This window comes from Epinephelus fuscoguttatus, linkage group LG13, assembly GCF_011397635.1.
Source record: "Epinephelus fuscoguttatus linkage group LG13, E.fuscoguttatus.final_Chr_v1".
Lineage (NCBI taxonomy): Eukaryota > Metazoa > Chordata > Actinopteri > Perciformes > Serranidae > Epinephelus > Epinephelus fuscoguttatus.
In genome coordinates this window covers 20,881,031-20,904,006 of record NC_064764.1, presented here as the reverse complement: position 1 = coordinate 20,904,006, position 22,976 = coordinate 20,881,031, and the positions used below count along the sequence as shown (strand labels likewise).

The window sequence follows — 22,976 nt, the reverse complement described above, 5'->3', positions numbered from 1 at the left end:
ATAAAAAAATATATGAGTGGAGGAAAGACCTATTTTCTCTATGTTTTATTGCTTTATTGTGTGAAGTTATAGTCTATTTTTTTCAGTGATGCCTATTCGCTTGTGTATGTAAACACGTCTAATTCATTTACATTCGTATCACAGCATCTCTTAAAAAAACAGCAATCATTTTAATTCAGGCCTCTATAAAACCACACCACAATTTGTCATTTCCATTTACACTGGAGCTCATATTGATCATCGGTAGGTTGCGTCTCCGAGCTGACCGGAATGCTTTGCTGCCTTGAATAGGCTTCTAATCATTAAACCTTACCAAAGCACTACATTTTTACCCTTCTTGTGAATATATTTCCCTTGTGGTTTGCGACTCCAACGCAGAAATACCTTTAAAACTTGTCAGGATATCACATCCAGGATAGTCACACTGTGGAATGTTTGGTATGCATCTTTTAATACAGGAACAACAACATGGGGGAAAATGGTGTCATTGTATTGTGTGTTCAGTCGATAAAGTGTGATGTAGATTAAGTTGAGTGCTAAAATATAGTTTATGTTTTAAGAAAATGACTGTTAAATCTCCTTTATAGCGAAAAGGTGTAAAATGGTGTGTATTTTGAGGAGAATTGTTAAAAGACCACCCCTACACCAAGTGTTTGAATGGTTTGTCCCACTGTGGCAGTCTGTCCTGCGCAGCGCTGACTGCAAATCAATGAAGCCAGTCAAACAAACGGGGCTGGGCAATCGAAGTTGGGACAATTTACGGAGGTTTCTGTTGCCGGATAGTCGACGACAATAAGGCTATGTACACAGCTAATATGTGCGGAAGGCTATTTTTGTGTCCTTTAGCGGAGTAAGGAGGCTTTCCATGTCAAAAAATATTCTACTTTTACGAGGAGTTTGGTGTTTTTCGCGAGAGAAATTGTAGCTTAACTGAAGAAAATTGCCCTCCCTCTTCGAACTGAGGATGATTTTTGCTAATACTGGAAACCCACTAAGGACTCCGTATCGCAAACAGGTAAATACACTAATATTTATTTATTAAAATAGCATTCAGACATATTAAAACACAAACTGACTTCAGGGAAGTCGCTGAAAGGGTCTGTTTGACAGCATCTCGCAGCCTTAATAAACTCACGCGACGCTCAAACAGAAAGAAAACTTACTTTGGTTTACTTACGTAATGTGAAATGGCCGTGTTGTTGTGTTGCTGTGTGTGTTGACACATTCATTTAGGTCACTTATGGATAATGAGAATACCTGCTGCTCGGGCTGTGGTCCAGGTCCGACACTGCTGGAGGGATACAGGCCTGTGACCTCAGCTGATGCTTAATTTAATGGCTAGTGACCACATAGTAAAACAGTCTCCAGTAGCATCACTTTTTACATATATTGGATCATAAATGAAGTGCACATGGGCTGGCTATAAACACCAATACACATAACAGAAGTTTGTAGTTTCCTATATATATTTATTTGCACTGTTGAGACCAGTGGACATGATACAAACCACAGGTTACCATACATTCACACCCTATTTACCTGTAGTATTAGGTTTCTGTGCCCTGCATAATCATACAGTATGGATGACTTATTGTCCACTGATGCATTCACTTTGTCCCAGTTACATATCAATTTCCAAAACTCCCTTTAGCCAAAATATTTTGAATAAGCATATTTGCTTTGCCGTGCTTACGCTGTTATCCTGTGGCTAGAGCTCCATGGGCGAGGCCTGTTACTGGAAGCCCTGTGTATTTCCACTTCGGATATGACGGGCTCTGCCGGTCTGGAGCTGGCTGATAAGATGCCGTCCTCTCACCCATCACAGTCTCTCACAGTCCTACATCTGAGTAGCCGGTGTATGCACGTGTATGAAAACAAAATCCACTCCCAGTCCCACAGAAAAGGGGAAGTTTCGCTCACCTGGAGCCCAGACGTTGAAAATGGAGCTCGGGGCTTTGTGGCGGACAGTCTCTGGCTTGTCTTGTATATTGGTTTACAGGTTATAAAGTATTGTTTGAAGGTATGTAATGCATGTCTCATGTTTGTGTAGTAAGAGGATCTTTTTTATATCCTAAAGCTTTTGTCTCTAACCCCATTGATTTCCCACACTGGGTTGGTTGTTTGCTTTTCTCATGTCCTCATACAGTTCAAGTTGTTACTGGTTCTTACTATGGATTTGGTATGAAATATACAGTTTTGATCTCCATGTGGTCTAAGACATTCCAAACACATAAGTAAACGTGAACAACTCTCTCCCAAATCCAAAAAGACAGCGCTGAAAAAAAAAAAATTGTGATGTCATTAAGTATCAAGTGTGGAGCTGCTCCATAGACAGTGAATTGGGAAAATGTTATAGATGACACTGAGAGCACCCAGGGGGTGTTCTGACTATTAAGGTGTCTCAGTACTGAAAACACTACAACAGAATAAAGGTCATTTTGGTATAAAAAGGAAAACATTCTGTGGGTCCACAAAATCAAGCTCCCATTCATTGTCTATGGAGCAGCTCCAGACTTTATACTTGATGACATCACAAGTTTGAGACTTACTTCTTGTTTTGTGGCTTTGAGAGAGGCTTGCGCATGTTTATGAATATTGATTGAACTTCTTTACACTATGAAAATAATATATTAGAATTCTTAATTTAGGTCGTGTTCCCCTTTAAAAGAGGTTCAGTACCCACAGACTGAGCTACTATGATGGCACAGTACCTGTCCCCTTTACTTCGGTGCCAGTGAGGTCCTTTTGAAATCAAAGTCATTCCCATTTGCTGCCAAACTGACATTTATTCAGCCTTATTTAAGGAGTTATTCCTGTTTCTTCGGTAATTGATGTTAAGCAAGTTTTTGGCCTGACTGTAGCCTAATGTGTGATTCATGTTTCCTGCCAACAGCCTCACAAAAATCAGGAATTTAGCCACAGTTATGTTGTTTGTAAATGAGGGCCAGTCATGAGAGCAACTGGAATATTTTTAACATTTATTATAGTTGAGTCTGTTTATGAGGTTTTGATTTCATTTTCCAAGTATTGCAAGGTTCTGTAACGGCTCATCTGTCACCTATTCATGCATCAACAGTGGCAACATTATTTGTGTTGCCCTTATAGTGACTACAAAAGAGCAGTCTCATTGGATCTCTCCAGATAATCCATTACCTTTAGTTGGTGGAAAGCCTGATCAGGAAACACAAACAGCACGTTCATTATTTTAAGTTTGTGACCCAGACCGTACTTAAGACAGCAGATAACCAGGGTTGTTATGGCAGAAGAAGTAAGGGCTTGTGCCACCGATCAGATAGTAAACAGTAAGTCAAACTCGTTTCACTGTGAAGGCGTGTGAGGCGTTTGACCAGCCGGTCACAGGAGAAGATCCTCTAGTCCAGACTTGGGTTGCTCAATCCTGTCGCCACTTCATGCTTGGGATTCCATCAGCTTCCTCTCAGCTTGTGATTTCTCAGAGAGGGGGGTTAGGGGGGGATAATCAGTGTTGGATAGTAAAGAAGAAGACAAATCCCTGAAGGGGAGTGCGCTCTCAGACTACAACATCTGTGTCTTGTAAACATAGAGCACAAAGTTGCTCAATCACTGAGGGATTCTCACTGTTTTTCTCCCCTTTCCCCCAGAAGGGCAGGCCCCACAGCTATTATGTACCAAAACCGAATAGCATGTGAAAATCACAGTGCTTGTTAATGTTAAGTTGTTTTTTCTTGAATTAATAGGGAAAAGACACACGGTCATACCAGAAGTCGCTCAAACCATTCAGAACGTATAAATAAAGCTGCTCATTAATGAGAGTTATGAAGTCTGGCGCTACAGCAGAGATGATTGTTTACGTTGACCTGCGAATAGCTGATTCTACACCCCGAAGCAGTGTGATATCAGTGTGACACTGATGTCAGAGCTACGAGCCCCTGTGGACCCTGATTGTGCTGACTGTGAAGGTGTGATGGAGATTGTTCTGCAGATATGGATCACAGGTCTGGAAAATATTAATCCTCACCCTGGACAGAAACTCACATGATGCTAATGATGGAGTGTCCAGACAGTTAATCTATTTTTCCCTTAATATGTCGCTATATATGAGTGACTTGGTGAGGACACACAGCAGGGCTTTCTTGGTTTATGTATGTGTGAAATCATGTGTGAAATGTGTGAGACAAATTATCATGTTTATGTCCTTCGTACCTCCATCCTTTTTTTCAGAAAAGTGCAGAAATTTTGCAGCAAGTTGCTATCTGTTCTGACAAGGACATGGATTAGGCTTACTTAAATGTCCTGTAATCAATGATGTTGAATTAACAATGAACCAAATGACGATGTGAAAGGGGTCACTCGTAATGACGTACCCCCAGACAATCGACTGTGCAGTTGTCCTCACCTCTGCGGAGTGTTTCAGCATCTTTTATTTAAGTGTTTTGGTTTTACAGCCTGCAACTTTACTGGTTTGGTTCACCCTCACCGCATCCGCCTCATTTCCAGACGCAACAGTCAGCTCTTTTCAGCTCAAAAAAAGCTCTAAAAACCTACTGTATTATATGTTCCCAGCACCAATCAGCAGACAGACGCAGTTAGCAGCCTAGCTACTGTACATAGTGGAGCCTTTTGCAGCTAAATCACTAGAAATTTCCCCAGGGGGTTGGTAGAGAGCAAAACATTGGTAAAAAAGATGGAATATTGGTCTTCTTTTCACCAGGTTGCCAGGTTGTAAATAAGCAACTGCTTGCAAACAACTTCACCATATCAAGCTCTATACAATATTCGGAGCATTAATATAGCAGCAATTATTTGTTATGTAACGATGCAGTGGAGTAATGGTGTCCAGACCAAAGAATGAAGTCACACTTCCTCTGTGTGTTGTAATCTGAGCTTATCTGTTCTTTGGTGTGGTAGATGGACTGGCCGTGTGTGCATGTTTATGCACGTGAGTGACGCATGTGTATCCCACTGGCTAGCTAATTGCCACCCTTCTGCACTAGGCTTATATGGTGGTTACCACTGATACTGGGACACGTAGCATCCATGCTCTGAATAACACCGCTACCTCTGTCAGCACTGTTGCTGTTGTTAGCACTGTTAGCTGCTAGCAGTCAGCTCAGCCATCTCCACGTTGACAGCTGTGTGCAGACAACCTCTGGATATGCTCTGAATATCATGTAGAGCTCCTTTAAGGTGATAATATGTCAATATTGTGTTTATAGCTTGATGCTGCTGCCCCAACATGGCTGCAGATTTAGTTATTGTAGGTTTTAGGAGTAATTAACACCACCTGAAAATCTTATTTCTGATAATGCCAAACATGCCATGATGCCAAATAATACTATTTAATTACCATCCAGCCTGAACTTGAATTCAACCCAGTGTTTCCCTGCCTTTTCCAGCCACCTGTTGCCTCATCCTCACACCCCATGGCTCCACCCAGCCCGAGCACCAACAGCACCAACAACAGCAGCAGCAGCAGCACTGCAGGCTGGGACCAGCTCAGCAAAACCAACCTCTACATCCGAGGCCTGTCGCCTTCGACCACGGACCATGACCTGGTCAAGCTCTGTCAGCCGTGAGTTCACTTCCTCTCATCATTATCTGCTATCGATCTGCTATTGATTTTTTTTTTTTTTTTTTTGGCCCACTTAGATTTAGAGTCTAGTTTAAATTTGCAGTGGCAGTCATTTTTTGACACACATTTGTTAAAATCCAAATAAGGAGTAAAGGGTAAGATATAAAAATGCCATTTTAGAAGTGCAACTGTACACTTATGTTTAAAGAACAGGATTTATTTAGTGTTATCTTTGTTGTAATTTAGCATAGTAAATGTTCTTCCATTCTAGTAAGCTGACTTTAGAAGACAAATGAGCCCCACATATCTGTTTAAAAATCCTCTAAGAAAGGATGTAAGAGAAAATTTGGACCTTGCAGAGCGTGATGAGACACCTACGGATTCATGTGTGTATATTTGAGATTAAAACAATTCCAGCAGCGTTGCAAGCTACATTTGAATCTTGAAAATCACACAAGGACAGAACATATATGATAAGCATGCGGGGCATAGCAGCAGAGGTTTCATATATCATGTGTGTGGATAAAGGACAGATATTGTCAGCGCCAGGCTCATCCACAGCTCTCTTTGTGCGCTGGATGCTTCAGACCACCCTGGTGCCTCAGAGGGTTCATTTGCTTTTTTTCTGCAGCCCTTCTTCACAGTGAGATACTGACTTTGCAGCACAAAGCTGCCAATCCATTCTTTGGGTGTTTAGAAATATATTGCATGTTGAAACTGGCCTTTAGCTGTAACTCCGTATTTTGTTCATCTTTGTTTTATTTAATTTTATTAAAGATTCAGGTGGATAAAAAACAAAAATTAAAAATCCTTTACTTCAATGTTGGATTGATCCTCAAATGAGAGCTTTTTAGATTTGAGACAGCAACCTAAATGCAAAAGTTTTTAGTTGCTTCACAGTTAAAGTGTGACTTCATTTATTAGATGTGCTGTTTATTACTTTTTGTGTACAGTTTGATGGTAGTGGAAGAGCAAACATGCTGCAGCCTTGCATGATTTGAGATTAGCGTTCAGATGAAGAAAAGGTCATAAGTTCATGCTCTTTCACCCATTTCAGCATTTAGCTTAATCCTTGGCTAAAGTATCCTCCTGGTTAACTGTAGGGTACATCATAGCTTGTAACATGGTCACTGTAGATGATAGAGGTCTTTTTCAACATGATACATATGGACTGAATTTATCCATTGTGGTTGGTCATGTGGAAAAATAAAAGTGAAAGATATTCATTTTAAAAGAAGCCTTCATACATTCAATTACTCCCAGTTTTAAATGTTTTTCCACTGTACTTCATTAGAGTTTAAGAAACTCTAAAGAACAGAAATCACTGAACAGATCAAAAAATGTGCAACAAGTGAATTGATTGCATGATAAAAAACTTGGCATCAAACCAAAAGCCAACCGTTTGTGTGGAGGATTACAGAGGCGGACTTCTTTACTTCAAACAGCTGTCTCAGGATTTACTCTTGTTATCCTGATTTGAATTTTCCCAAAGACTTTTTCTAGAACTCAGTTGGTCTGATGAAACAGTTAAACATAATTATACATAGCATTTAATCCATAAAAATAAAAAACTGGTTTTAAAATTTGCACCAAAAATGCACAGTTGTATTTGAAAAAAAGAAGAGAGGAGTTTTTAACCTTTTAACCAAAGGCAAAACCAGACCAGACTTTTGAATGTCACCATCTACGTGTGTTGTAATGCAGTGGTTTGCACATATGCACAAGCATCCGTAAGTGATTCAGTAAGGTGTCTTTGGTGACTTTGTGTAAAGCTTGATACAGTGGTTGAGTTAAAAAGAGACTGTTTAGCTTCGCACTCACATGGTGGGGATTTTCAGTACCACATGGAAACCACTTCCTGTTTCTCATATTTTTACAGTGATGTCATAGATTGTTGCCCAACCCTCCCTCTCTGTGTGTTTTATAACTGGCTCTGTCTGGTACATAATCCTAGCTAACAATGCCTCGCCTTTCTGCTCCTCCCCTAGGTACGGCAAAATTGTATCAACAAAGGCCATCCTGGACAAGACTACAAACAAATGTAAAGGTGTGTGATGTTGTTTTTCCCTTTCCAACACTATGAAGTGCCCTGAGGTATTTTCAGTACCTCAAGAGAGAATTTCAAGTCCACACTGTCTTTAAAAAAATGGTAGACGTCCAATGTGGGAATTTTATCATAACATCAAGTCATTCAGCAGCTATGCAGTTGTGTCAGATGATCCGGGCAAGCCAGGAAACAGACAGCCAGGCTGCTTAAAGCTGCCTCCCAGCTCATGTTATTTTAAGCCTCAGCTCTTGTCTGTTGGTGTGTTACTGCTGTGGGTGCTTCCTGGGAAGAAGTGCCAGACTCCTCCTCTCACTGCTGAGTGACACTGTTGGTCTTGGTCCATTTCTCGTAGGCTGCACGTCTGACTTAAGAGGGACTTACTGATTCTCTCTCGTGCTGATGGGATTAAGAGAATGTGTTGTCACTCTCCTCGGGATTAAACACATGCCAGTTAATCAATGGCTGTCAGTGAGCGGCAACGCTGTTAAAGCCCTTGTAAAACTTCGAGTGACTTTTGAATTAAAGCCAGAGATGGCTATAGCACTAACTTTTTGCGACCTTGCTAATTTCAGAATTATCAAGAGTCTCATTAAACTTTTAAAGAGCCCTGACATATTCACCATAAATTAGGTTGAATAAGTTAAATATAGCAGCTGCAGCAGAGGTTAGGGACTATAGGTTCACCCTGTTTGTGCCCCCCAGGACAAAGAGCTGACCTGAGCTATGAACGTCACACTGGTATCTGCATCATCAGCACTTTTCTAACTCTATTTCCACACGCACACACACACACACACAAAAACATGCATAAAAGCTCACGTAAACACACACAGTTCAATATATGAAGAGAATGCAGAAGTATATGCATGTAAATTCACACAGTAACACACTGTAACATGTTATGCCCAGGAATAAACACACATTCCACCACAGGGTAGCACAAGTCAGCCCATGCAACGCAGAGGCTCGGCCATTTATTTGTGCTGGCTATAGAATATTGTCCTAACCGTGCTGCTTGTCTCCTCAGGATATGGCTTTGTGGACTTCGACAGCCCCGCTGCAGCTCAGAAAGCCGTGGCTGCTCTAAAGACCACTGGTGTCCAAGCTCAGATGGCAAAGGTGAGGATTCATTACAGTCTAATCCTGATATCACACCCATGCAAGTCACCCACTAACACTGATTCTCCTCCATCTGGCTGGTGAGGCAACCTTAACCTAATCTGTGTGGTATTAAATAGCAGGACCGGAATCCTTGACTGCAGGGTGTATGCTGCAAAACACTTGGTCTGTAGTGAACTCTGTATAGTTAAATCATGAAGCAGGAATCATGTGCTGAAAACAGTGGGTATTTGTGCATATGTGTGCATGTGGAACTATTTTTGATGTTTATTATTTGCACAAATTTGCACCAGATTTACTGAGGCATTTGGAGCTAATGTGACACATGTGCATAGCTTGTTGGAGTTTTCAATTCTCAGTTTGCATGTCGATGGTGTGAGGTCCCAAAGTCAGTTAGTTATTCGTTTTGGTGAAACATTCAGAGTGAGCCCTTGACCGCATTTAACTGTAGTATTCCAGGAAGACATTTGCTGTATGAACAGCATCTCTATCCTCCACCTGCTGCACTCTGAGCTGCAGCTCAGTCTTTCTCTTTGTCTGATTTGTCTTATTGTCTCCTGCATCTTATCTCCATTTCATTTTCATTTTCATTTTGCATAAAGTTTGACTCCTGTTGCATTAACAGTACAGTTAATAGAGTGTTAAATCTGTCCCCCAATGCTTAAATATATTTGGTAATTTGCTGATGTGTTCATATATGGTGTATATGTATGCGTCTCCCTGCAAGTGTTGCATGCATATACATTATTAATGGTCGCCAAAGGTATTCTGTCAGCCGGCAGCTCTCGTCCAGGCTTTAGAAGGGCTTCAGACGTGAGTGGCGCCAACAGTTAGACTATAGGGTGTAGAGATAGTTGTTGCTGACAGCGGGATGACGTAGCAGAGAAATTATCCAGCATGTGCACATACTTCGACAGCAAGCCTGTCTGGGAGCTGACACTAGTCTCTCTGTCTCCTCCAATGCACCATTACACATAGATTTACAATCTCCCTGAAAGATTATTTCACTTAAACCTCTCAAACATGAAAAGCAAACGAGGTTTCATGCTGCAAATATGTTAAAAACATAAAATCTAAAATCTGTTCTTGGCTGCAGAAGGTGGATTTACAGTAGACTGTCATCTTCAAGTAATAGTTTGAACTATTGTTTAATTGGTGCCCAGAATTGTGTGGACAGAGTCATTGATACACTACGGACACAGCTTTATTTGTTCACAGTATAACATAGGAGACTTTCAGATGACTTTAAAGTAGGACCGTGGTACTTTAAGTGCCTAAACTCTCTGACATCAGGAAAGGAAGTAAATAATTGTGTGTTGTTATGGTAACAGGAACCAGTCGGGGGAAATTAGTTCCCATACAACACTGAGCAAGAACCCTTGGCCTCATTTCCCTGTCTGGGGATCTGTAGAGCTTCTTGACATGCCTCTGTGCACCCATTTTACTTTTTTAATTAAAATAGAGCAGCTCTGAGGGGCATGCTGAAGTTTAATCTTTGTATTGTGGAAGGTAAATGCCATTATAAAGTGTGAGCCTTTCACTCCAGCTTGTTTGGGCTTAATGGACTCTCTGACAAAGGTCCCTTTTCCTGTTTTTTTTTTTATCTGCACAGGCACCCTCAATGGGCTTTCTCTCATTATTATTTCAAAGGCAGGTGGTGGGAAGTGGCCAGATAAGAGTTTCCCTTCTTTTAACCATATGTTATTTCAATGACTGTCTTGTGATACTTGACTTTGTGCTTCCCTTTCTCCATATGCATATAAGGGATTCACTTAATGCACATATGTATAAGAAGTCGTTGTACATCATGGATTTCATTTAGGTGGTTTACCAAGCTCTGTGAATGACATTGACAGAGGAGCAGCATTGTTTTGTGTTGCTTCTTGTGACCGGAAAGTGTCAGTTCAATCTTTGGATCAGCAAGCTAAATGTGGGCAGAGGAAGTGAAAGAGCAGCACTTGCCCATCCCTCATTACCACAATTGTTAACGTCCTTGAGGAAGACATTTAAAGTCCCAGCTGCTTCTGTGGCTTCTGAGTAGCCACCAAAAAAGACTGAGGGTTTATGGAGTAGGTTGTTGCAAAAAAAAGGCAAAGATGCTAACCTAATATACCCTGGTTAAGTTAGGGTAAAAATGTATACTGTAGATCACATCATTTTTTACAGCATCTCATCCTCCCTGTCTCTGTAGCAAGGCAAAGAGTAACACCCCTCCATCAGCCACACCTCTTCATCAGCTCTTCCTCCACAAGCGTGCGTCAGTCACAGTTAATGACTGACTGATGGGTGGTGACCCATTCAAAGCACAAACAGATGTCTTATCTCACTGCCATATTTTTTGTCCCTGCATTTCTCTGAGCTTTTTACACACATGCTGTTTTTATGTCTTTCTTTCTTTCATATTTCTTTTAAGTGATGACAGTCGGTATTAAAACAGAGGAGCTGCTTTGGTTGACTTACTGCATCAATAAAACATTCACCTCACCCTCAAACCCCTTGTAAATAAGTCACAAGTGTGATTTCTCCTGGAATAGAAACTGTGTGACAGTAAAGAGCAGGTCAAATTGTACCTTACAGGAAGAAATGAACAAGTAATGTGCAACAACAGAGACGAAACCAGCTTCCTGTTATTAACAATTTATCAATTGCCTAACTGGGGGGTCATTTAGAGAACACTTAGCAGTACAAATGCTCAGCTCTGCCTGCAAATGCCTGAGGGGTAAAGCAGGTTCAGTCAGTGGGTTTTGTTGCAGCGCAGGCTCTGGCTCATTCACTGCCTCATAATTCTGAATTGTAGATTTTTTTGTTGGTGTATTACTTTTAGTAATCCAACCTGTTTCTGTAGCTGACTCTGAACAACACAACGCTGATGAATATTAATGGTGAGAGGCCGCTCCCTGGGGACTCGTAACCATGTCTTATGTTTCTGCTGATGCTATTAAGATACAGCAAGAAATCAGCTGATGTGAGCCCCGAGCCACCGTGGGCTGCATGCAAATCTCTGTTCATCACTGCTCATAGTGACCCTTTACTACCTAAAGCCCCCGACAGAGACAGACAGGAAGAAGCAGAGATAAGCGGAGACATGTTAACCCCATTGCTGATGTCCCTATTAGAAGTCCATTAAATGTTTAGCTGTTTCCAGGCATAAATTATATGGAATTGTAGGGAAACTTGTCCTTTCCTTTCCTCTTCGTCCTTGTTACTAAAGCCAGTATGAATGCGATGCAACAAAGGAATAGTTTTGTGTTTTCCAGGTGTGTTTCAGGCACTTCCTGTAGCATAGTTACATTACCTCTGGGTCCCTATTTCCCTGTTTACTATATTCTTTTTTCCTTCTCCTGTTTTGCAGCAACAAGAACAAGATCCGACAAACTTGTACATCTCCAACTTGCCCGTGTCGATGGATGAGCAGGAACTGGAGAACATGTTAAAGCACTTCGGCCAGGTCATATCTACACGCATCTTGAGGGACTCCAGCGGCAACAGCAGAGGAGTGGGCTTTGCAAGGTAAGATAGTTGTGTAAATTAATCTCAGTGAATCATGATCCTAACAATATTAGGGGACAATTTTTAACTGGAGCCACATTTAGCATTGGTAAGATTAAACTGAATTAAGAGACCCCTTTTGGGTGGCAACATTGTCAAAAAAAGACTTACATTTCCTCTCCAGGCATTGAGTAATCCCCTAAAATTCAATCTCTGTTACACAAAATTACATATTTTGATTTTTTTTCCCCATGAAAAACATCCCTTCATACCTTAAAATCGCTTTGATGTAACTCTACACCTTTGCCTCATTTAATATTCACAGTTCTATGAACCTGCAAATTAGCCCCACCCCTCAGCTGCTCACCTGCAGCTCAAGCAAACTTGCTCACCTTTGACTCTGCCCATCAAACACACAAGCCTCTGCTTGTAAACTGGAATAGATAACATAATCATTCTGCTTGACAACTTCATCAAACAGCTAATAATGTGCCAGTTAAACCTTGTTCCTGATTGCCAGCTCTGACAAGCTAAAGTGAAAGTGAAACTTAACCTGTAAAATACCAGTATGTAGCCTGACTTCTCCTCCAGTTTGCCTCATTATACCAGTGTTAAGGGATTTGTTCCTTAGGTTTTTGATGAAACAAACCTTGGGAGTCAGAATTTGTGTTTTACAGTTACAAGCAAAAATGTTCATCCATAATATTGACTGCTTATTTCACTTATGATATGTCTTGCAGCACATAAATATGGGCATGCTTACAAGATTCAAAACTTGAAATAAATCTGTTGTTGCTGATTTCTCTTCATAAAAAATCCCCATGCGGTTCATTGCAGAATGTTTTTCACTTCTAAAATTAATACCTAATAACACAGCTGTGTTGTTGAGAACAAGGCAGAGAGAATCGTCACGTATGGACGAACACCTTTAAGAAATGGTTTCACAATGACTGGGTGATTTAATTGTAGTGGCTTCCACAAGTCGTACTTGCACAACCTGATGTTTGACTGAAATACCTGACAGGCGAGGCCGGGGTCATGATTGACATGACACAAATATCGGCTTGCATCATAGGAATGTTTGTCTGCATGGGTGTGCAATAATAGGTCTGGAGGTATGAAACGTAGAGACTATACAAGTTAATTACAACATATGTGCGCTTTGGGGCTCGCAGTGTTTTATATTGAACCACCTCTTCCACCCACCCAGAAAGGAAGCAGTTCTTGGAAAGCACCTGTTCACCGTTGTTACTGCAGTTCTCGCTGATATAGCTGTGCTCTGTGTGTCTCTTATATCTGCAGGATGGAGTCAACTGAAAAATGTGACGCAGTCATTTCTCACTTCAATGGAAAGTTTATTAAAACACCTGCAGGTGTTCCGGGTAAGACATACAGTGTTATTATCTTACATTAGCAGGTACACACTGTGGAAGTGAAATGTAAATGCCATGGAAATAATATGTGAAAGAAAATAACAGGATTTGCTTTGTAATAACGTACAGTGTTAATGGGCGGTGTTGTAAAGGCAGGATGAAGTGGTCAGCCAACTGATTCATGCCTCCAACAGGAGTCAGTAAGTCTGCTGCTCATATACACTCAGCCCTAAGTGGCAGAGCACAGACAAAGAAAACGAGGGAGAGGGAGCTGCTCTGTGTGGCCTCCACTCCCTCTCTAAGCTTTTTAATTGGATTATTAGACTGAAATAGTCTCTGCTGGCCTCGCCTCCTTTAGGAAGGGGAGGGGATTACAGCTCCACAGCTGCCAAATTAGATGTCTGCGTTCCCAGGCTGGCTAGTAAATGTGCACTCCCAGGCTGCAGGGAGTGAATGACTGTATAGCAAGCAATACCAGACAGCATTGTGTGTGTGAGTGTGTGATGACGTTTGCATAAGACAAACCTTCATTTTATCTCTCACTACTTGTTTCTCTTTAGCACCATCAGAACCTTTGCTGTGCAAGTTTGCTGATGGTGGACAGAAAAAGCGACAAAGTCAGAATAAATTTGCCCTGAATGGTCGCGGCTGGGGAAGGGACAGTGACTCCAGACTGGTAAGTGGTGATGGGAGCCAATCCATGATAGGAATAATGAAAGAAGACAAAGTAGTATGGCCTTATGTTACTGTTTGATGTCATTTGTTTTATCACCCTGAGTGGTTTAAATGGTTAACCACACCTGCCATTATAGAGCTTGACAACTTATTGGTGTGCATTATGTATAAATATAGGTGTGGTTTTGACTTCTCAAACATTTTGATCTGTCAAAGTTCCAAGTAGGATCGAAAAAGGTTGTCGTTATTGAACTTTTGTGGCACGGAGTAAGTGTTCAGGCTACACTTTTTCTTTATGTATGCTGTTTTTTGATAGTCATACACCTACGTGATGTCTCCTTAAAATCAGGATTAATTAAGGACAAGTTTCAGGTGCACTTACTAGCATCACAACCTGATGAAAAAAGCACAACTTAAGTGCAATTTTATTGTTTAGTGTTGTGGAAGACTCATGTAAAGCAGGGATTTTAAACATTTTAGCTGAAAGAGAGACAAAGAAAGGACACCCTACTACATATATTGTATAAGACTGAGTTGCACTTGAGATAATTCTCTGAATATATTTAAGCTGTCTCTCGTTTGCACTTGCCTAGTCTGACTCACTGGATAGACTGTGGCTTAAGACTGCCATCGGGCGCAGCATTCTTCTTTCCGTCTCCTATTGCATGTTAATGTTTCCAGATCCCCTTCGCCACAGGAAACAACAACAACAACAACCTCTGAGCTAACAACTTATACACAGAAACTGGCAATGGCAATTTGGATTGTGCAATAAATCATGCCTGCGTTCGTTGAATTGTTGTAAAGGTCTACAACGAATAAAACAACGCACCTTGAAGAAGTCCAGACTCCATCTCTCTTAGGACTCTCACACCCCACAATGTTGATCCATTTTCTGACACGGCCAGTTGGAGTTGATTTGCCACATCTTTTGACCACGCCAACGTCATGCCCCAGTGACACTGACTTCAGCGTACCAATCTGTTACACATCACATAAACTTTTGTGATATCGTTGTAACAATGATTTGCTACAGCCACATACAGCCAGCATATCCGCTGAGGTTTTAATGTGTCCAGAGAGCTCCTCCAGAGCTAAATATAGTCATACTTCACCTCTAGGGCTCCAATTATCAAATTATTTTTGTCTTTTTAATCAGTAAAAGTTCAATCACACAGTGATATATGTTTATGTATTTCTAATAACAGTGCTCACCCCCCACGTGCAAATGTTCCACCAAAACAAGTTCAGCCTGAACACTATTTTGCAATAGCACCGTCACTGCATCCTGGGCTTAGTGCTGCCCAAGATGACTGTGATTGGTTCAAAGAAACAAAAACAACCCAGAGCATTTTTTGATGGTGATTCCAGACCTTTCTCATGTGCTGACACAGCGTTGTGGAGATAGGTCTGGCTATGCAGGATTAGCGCTTATCTGTAGCTGCTAAGTTAGCAACAGTTGTAGCATGGCTAGGTGGGTTAACTTCACCCCATGTTGGTGGTTTCTGAGGCAAAGGATATGTCAGTTTCTTTCTTGAAAAGTAAGAAAATTATCCACTGTAGCTCACAAGAATGTCCATATACTTGGAATGATAATGCAGCCAATTGGCCAATATTTTTTAATAGTATTTAAATGTTAGCTAACTAGTTCACCTCGCCGTTAACAGATGCTGCACAGTCATTTTTTCTTCACAAATAGGCTGATTTGTCTATGCTAATATGTTGGATTCATGTTAATGTGTTTTTTCAGACATATTTTAATTTTGCAGGGAAAAAAATAACTTGAATTTTCAAACAAGAATTTAGCAATTCTTAAAGGTTAAAGACCCAGGATCCAAAAAATAAATCACATGTATCCGTCACTCGAGAATTTTATTGGGTTGTAATCCTGGTTATGTTTCCTGAAGTTAATTATAGAGTTGTTTGTAGTCAAGGGCTGTGCTCTTTCCGGTTTGAGCTCAATAGATACACAATAGGCCGTCATGTGGTGATGCTGTGTTGGTTAATTGTTGGTGTTGCATGCTTCAGTTTAGTTGCCAAACCAGTGCTTTCTTTTGTTCTCAGGCTGGAATGACACTCACGTATGACCCCAGTGCAGCTGCTATGCAAAATGGGTAAGCTGCAACAACAAATTAGATTACACCGTTATGGTCTATATATTTTTTATTGTACTTAACTTAGTTTAATTTATTCTGTGTTTGCAGATTTTTCCCACCAGCATACAGTATTTCAAACAGGATGATTGCACAAACATCCATGTCTCCTTACATGTCTCCGGTTTCAACGTACCAGGTGTGAATCCTTATCTAATACCACAAAGACACAGCATTTCATTCATCAGTTTTCACATGTAGTAACACAAGCATTTGTGTGTATAAACCATGTGTCATCAGCATTTAGGAACCGGTCCACTGGGGTTTAGGTGTGTGGGTTAGATATGTGACAAAGGGCACGGTGGCCTTTCATTCTTGTTGCCGTGCCAGTCACAGTAGCATGTGATCTCTGGAAATAGCAGCTGTTCAATGCCAGTGTGTTTACAGAGCGTGTTTGTGTTATGTTCCAGGTGCAGAACCCATCCTGGCTGCCTCATCAACCCTACATCATGCAGCACCCAGTAAGAACAAAATCTTTTCATCCTCACTGTCTTCATTACAAATCTATCTCTCTCTCTCTTTTTTATTCTAATTCATCCAAACATTTCCCTCTGTGGTTGTAACAGAATTGAAACATTTCTCTGTAAACAGACAGACACAATATGGGAGAGTAGTAGTTACACATAAGGTGACACTGATCCTTGAGGATTTGCGGTACTAAAGTGTTTGTATAGGAATGTAAAAACGACTGCTTTGGAGAGGCTATGTGAAGCTGTGTATTTGGTGACAGATGCCGAATATTTTGTAACAGATGGGTTCGAATTGAGAGAGAAGAGTCCTTTCTTGCTTTGAAAATGAGCCAGCAGAGATGAGAAAACACTGTTAGATGCATCAGGCCAGCCAAGATGCTTATAGACAACTTGCTCAACTTGTGACTATTCACCTTCTGCTGTGGGTTATTAGATGTGAAGTCTGAGATTACTCAGTCTCTCTTGGCCTGAAATCCAATCCTGCAAAGCTGATTATGTGTTTACATCCTAGATTCTCTGCATCAGTTTTGTGACATTTGATCATCTTTATTCAACGTGTCTTTTGAGAAGCATTTCAGTTTTGCAGAACAGTATTCCCTCAGTGACTCTGTGTATGCACAAGCTGGATACATTCCTCTCATCTGCTCACACTTTCCTTCCAGGGTACTGTGATATCGCCCTCTATGGACCCATCTATGTCACTACAGCCTACTTCCATGATGGCACCTCTTGCACAGCAGATGAGTCACCTCTCTCTGGGCAGTGCTGGAACGGTGAGAGAACTGCATGGGATCAGAAATGAGTTCACACATGTACTTAATTGAGAATGAGGTGTTTAAAGTGCTTCATTAAAGGAATAACTCACCCAGAAAATGGTCATTTATATATCAGTTACTCACCCTGTGTTACATTGATTTTGTTTTTCTGGCATCAGTAGTCAACAAAGATTCTGAAAATTGAGAAAATTCTTGATGAATTGAAGTAATTCTCACACAACTATGCAGTATAATTCAGGTCTAGTTTTGCTAAAGATAAGATAAGATAAGATACACCTTTATTGATCCCACAATTGAGAAATTCCAGTGTTACAGCAGTCAAGGGTAAAGAGTCAAATTAAAGATTTCAATATTTAAAAATTTTTAAAAAACTAGGCATGCAGAAAAAAATGTACAAAAAATACAAGAAACAGCAATAAATAATAATAATAATAATAATGAGCAGTGGATAAAAAGTGAGCAATGGATTAAAGTGAACATATTTAGTGCAAGTGAATATTGAATGTGCAAATAAACAACAAAATGGGGGACACCTTGCTATTTACTTGGGCTGCCCCCGACTTAGAATATTCCTAGTTCACCAACAGTCATCATTTAGGGCCATTAGTTGACTAGTTGCCTGCATGTTTATGATATTAATTTAACAATTAAATGATATATTTGGGGTGTGGCAACACAGTGGTTTGAGTTCAAGGTGTGAGTATCAGTAACATTGTCAACACTGTGCTACATTTATCTACAAGTGCACGTCACACACTGAGCGAGCCGCCTGTTAATGACGCTGTTGGCAAAGCAGTAATGATTGTGCTAAGTGGCTAATGGGCATGTAGCTACTTCCATGTTTCAGATGATACGTCATATTTGTAGTCGGCCAATGAAGATGAGTTTACATATCACCTTGGGTTCGTCCTTCACCTTCTCAAAATGATCCCACACTTTGGATTTCCTGTCTGACATGTTATTAACTAGCCTGTGGAATCACCGCAGGTACCAGCCCTGTAAATTAGGGGCCGTACAAATGCCACGTTTTTTAACCGCATGTAAACACGAGGTCAGGCACTGGTTGCTACTCTTGTGCCTTTTTTGTGCCAGCTTCCAAGAGCGCAGTGGCAGGTTGCGTCTGAGGTTGCTGAGCAGTCTTAAAGAGCACCGTATCGCCTATTTACCTGAAATCCTGAATGCAGATCTGATCTTCTTCCAGGCGCAGTGTGTAGGCCTATCGTTCGTGGGACAGATGTAAAGCTCTGGGTAGCCCTGCACTAACATGACCAACTTTTCCATATTTATCAGACTGAATATTTACAGAAGAAGGGAAAGATATCTGTTGGGCATGATTGGTTTGTAACGGGACTCCTGTCTGACTGCTGAGCGTGGCCTCTTCCTGTGTCTGTCCTTTCAAATTAAATACCCACATGGTCCAGTCATATAGGTTTTGATTTATTGTGACAAGACGCAGCTCCTCAGAGAGTTTCATGTTTGTTTTCTTTCTTCTTCTTTTTTCTGCGACTAAGTGACCAATTAAATCTTGCCGACTAATCACCTTTCTATCAACTCACGTTTGGTTGACTGTTAGGGAGCAGCCCTGCTATTTGCAACACTTTCGCATAATGCGGACAAGTAGCAAACACGGGCAGGCGCATGCATTTGAACAACCCAAATGGAGTGCAAACCCATGTGTTTGCCCAGGTTTTAGCAAAAATGCATGTCCACTGAGCATATGACCAGATAAATGAGACTGATTATACTACACAACTTGTGTGAGAAGTTATACAATGATGTTTTGATGTAGTTTTGCTGTTGTTAAAAGTGTCCCATCTTTTACTTTTACTTTTACTCTTTTACTGTTTCTTTAAACTATAAAATGTATAGATCATAAACATGCTCTATAAATAACTCCACTTCCTTCCGTTTCATTGTGCAGTTTATGGCCGCCAACACAGCTATGCAAGGAGGATATATCCCACAGTACGCACACATGCAGACATCAAATGTTCCTGTAGAGGTATGTGTTGTAACACCATTGCAGCCTGATGTGTGTAAAGCGTTGTCTTCATTTCAAACAACAGTTCACTGTTATTTTACTTTCTCTTCCAGGAAAATGGTGCACAGTCACAAGTGGACTCTTCCGGCAATCATTCCCCATATTCCTACCAACAAACCAAGTAGTGCTGAGGCAACATTGGGACAACAGCTAAAACAATCATGTCTACAAATGCAACAGATGCTGAGGATCTTTTCACTGTTTTGCACAGGTTCTGCAAATGTTTAAGTGAGAGTATTTTTGGTATCATTTTCAGAGAGAATATCTGAGCTCATCAAGTGATTCAAATTATATTAAAAAAAAAAAAGAAAAAAGATTTGAAAAAGTTTTATTTTCATACTAGAAAACGTTTTATTTTTTACCGAGGATTGCCACAGGATGCGAGGAAGAATCACGTGACTAGTTGTTCGAAGTGCATGACAGTAAATATGTTTTGTTAATACTTCCATTTCCTTTTCCGAAGACTTTTTTTCAGCCAGACATTTTGAAAGTGATGTTTTTGTGCTTGCTGTGTGAGTGTTGCTATGGTGAAGTGTTACGTGTTGTTTTCTTGTAAAGTGATTTCTCTTAGTACTTTAGATTGATCTTGCTGTCTGATTCGAATTTGCCTTCATAGTTTTGATACAGAAGTTGTACAGACCACCACAGAGAGCAGCAATAAGCAAATAATTTAGAGAGCTATTGCCTTGGAAATGAGCTATGTCAGACTTTTTCCAATGAAGTCAAGGTGTTATTGCTTTTTCCCCTCCCAAAACTGATAGACAAGTAGAAGACATTTAGAGAAAACTGAAAAACGACTCCACATCTGTTGATTTTATTGGATGTAATATTTATTTAGTAAAAAGACCTTACATGTTTCTGGATGTTGGAATGTGTTACCTTTTGAATCTTGCCTTTTTGATTACTTGGTATAGTAGAATAGCTGAAATTGAACTTGGCAGGGCGGGGGAATGGGCGGGGCAAATGTGTTTTGTTTGTCGGTCATCTTTTTGTCTTTTGGGGTAATGTTAAATGTTATTTTCATGGGGTGTCTCTTTTTTCACTTTTATTTGAAAAAAAAAAACTAACAGGAAAACACAGACTTATGATTGTGCAAAAAAAACCTCATCAAAGCCTTTTAATAGAACTTTGGCAGAAGTTCAGCAAGTTTGAGGGCAACATGAGATGAATATGTGTATTTTATTGCACCTCGCTCTTTGATAGGAAACAGACAGGCACTTTCAATCGTAGTTTACTTCACCAAAGATTGTGAGCTAGTACACTGAGGAAAATCATTTGTCTTTGTAACCAGGATACAAGTGACTCTGCAAACTAGACTGCAGTTTGGACAGTGTGCCTTTTTTTGTACAACTATTATTACATACAGTTTTCATATGTAATAGTACAGTACGGACACACATGAGCATGAAGGAAGGCCTGGATCCAACAAGTGCCACAAATTAATTTCATACTTAAAAATGCAACATTATAGTTAGGATTAAGTCGAAGGGACAGGTCACCCCAAAATCAAAAACACTTTTTTCCCTGTAGTGCTTTTGAGATTGTTTTGGTGTTGCCAAGTGTTGGTGATATTGGTTGTAAAGATGGCCGCCTTCTCTTGAATATAATGGAACTAGATGACACTAGTGACAAATGTCGCTTTCCAGAAATCATGACCCTGTTACTCAAGATTATCCACAGACCATGTTGTAGGAACTATTCTCTTTCTACCGAACTACAATCGCCAACCGTATCACTATGCAGAAGAAAGCATGCATCTACTGCTAGTTCACCTAGCACCACTGAGCTAGCTAACATTACAGCTCAGCCAAGGAGGACGTCATTTATGTAGCCTCTTGTCCATGAGTAGATGCACTCTTCCTTCTGCATGGCGATACAGTTGGCGGGTGTAGTTTGGTAGAGAGAAAATAGTTCCAACATGAAACTGCTCACAACAAGGTCTGTGGATTATTTTGAGTAATCAGGTCATGATTTTTGGGAAGCGACATTTTTAATTTAATTTTTTTTTTTTTTTTTTTTTTTTTGGCGCTTTGAGCACCACAAGCAGAGTGCCATCTGGGTACATTATATTCAAGAGAAGGCAGATATCTCTACAGCTGATATCTCCAACACTCGGCAACTCACACCAAAACAATCTAAATTAGTAAATAGCACTGCTGGTAAGAGGAATATTGTAAATATTTGAGTTTGGGGTGAACTGTTCCTTTAAAAAGAAATCAATTTAAGCTATAAATGGACAGTGCTATGACCTTTTTAAAAAATAAGTCAGATAATGTTTCGAACAAGGTGGATTAAAACAGGCTTTTTTTATTACGGTATCCTCCAGTAAGCCTGTGATTCGACCTGGTGGTCAGTCAGACCAGTTATCTACCTCAGAGTTTTCTTTCTCCTCTGTACTAGGTCGGGTTAGCAGGTCCAGCCCGCCCTTCCAGACCAAATGCCACGCTCAGGAGCTGGCCACACACAGCTGTTTCCTTAGGTTGTTTTGAATACTTTTTTGATTTCCTTCAGACCTTTTTTTATGATGTATTATTGTAATTAATTCGAGGGGGGTGACAACATGTCTCTACTCATGTTCATGCATTCAGTTTGATAGTTTTAAAAGAACTGCTGCTTTCATGGCAATAGATTCCAGAGGCTGATTTCAAGATGTCAAAGACCAACAATGACAACAAAGCCTTGTGGCGTTCACTGGATCTGCGCTCCTGTAAACAAACACGTTGCATTGTTGCATTGTAGGGGATCTAGACAAACTCGCAGCAGCATTTCCTCCGTAGTTTAGCTCGGGTGTGCAACAAACGTAAAGGGCCGCTGTGATTATACTTGAGATTTCTGTGTAATGCCTGAGACTGAGAAGTAATACTGTCTTGTGAGGTTAATGCTGCTAGTGGTGTCCGAACCAAGTGCCATAGAATCTGGGTCAAGAGTTGCAGAGGTGCACATAAGACAAATTGGTCATATAAGTAACCACCATGTTGAACAGTCATTAAGTTATGAAAAAAGTTCTAATTTATGAAGATTGTTGTACAGACAGTTTGAGGAATAAGAGATTTTCATAGAGCTATATGAAAGTTTATTGTTTTTATTTTTTTTACTCGTGCCACACAATTGCCAGTGGTAACTTGTATGTACAGATTAAGGAATCTATCCTCTGTCATTTTGTTTTGTAGTGTTTGTTAAAGCCAAAGACTTTTGTTTTCTCAGTAGAATGTTGCCTAAGGTTTATTCTTTTCACTTCTTTGACATTTTTGAATAAAAATTTTCAAAATTTTCAAGTTTTAA

At 40.4% G+C, this 22,976-nt stretch overlaps 1 protein-coding gene across 1 annotated transcript; it reads left to right on the top strand.

The window, feature by feature from the left end:
* Window positions 1-719: 719 nt before the first annotated feature.
* On the top strand, window positions 720-22,976 carry LOC125899589 (RNA-binding motif, single-stranded-interacting protein 1). The gene is made up of 13 exons (XM_049594011.1): window positions 720-1,015; window positions 5,376-5,551; window positions 7,540-7,598; window positions 8,626-8,717; window positions 12,070-12,227; window positions 13,509-13,588; window positions 14,140-14,255; window positions 16,319-16,368; window positions 16,459-16,546; window positions 16,818-16,868; window positions 17,540-17,650; window positions 19,575-19,655; window positions 19,748-22,976. Exons 1-13 carry the CDS (start codon window positions 965-967, stop codon window positions 19,817-19,819), a joined length of 1,185 nt encoding a protein of 394 aa, XP_049449968.1. The 5' UTR covers window positions 720-964; the 3' UTR covers window positions 19,820-22,976.

Excerpts from the sequence above, each read along its gene's own strand:
- LOC125899589 (XM_049594011.1), top strand. The coding sequence starts at position 965 with ATGATTTTTGCTAATACTGGAAACCCACTAAGGACTCCGTATCGCAAA. Across the intron at positions 5,552-7,539 it reads CTGGTCAAGCTCTGTCAGCC|GTACGGCAAAATTGTATCAA; the intron begins GTGAGTTCACTT and ends CTCCTCCCCTAG. Across the intron at positions 17,651-19,574 it reads CTCTGGGCAGTGCTGGAACG|TTTATGGCCGCCAACACAGC; the intron begins GTGAGAGAACTG and ends TTCATTGTGCAG.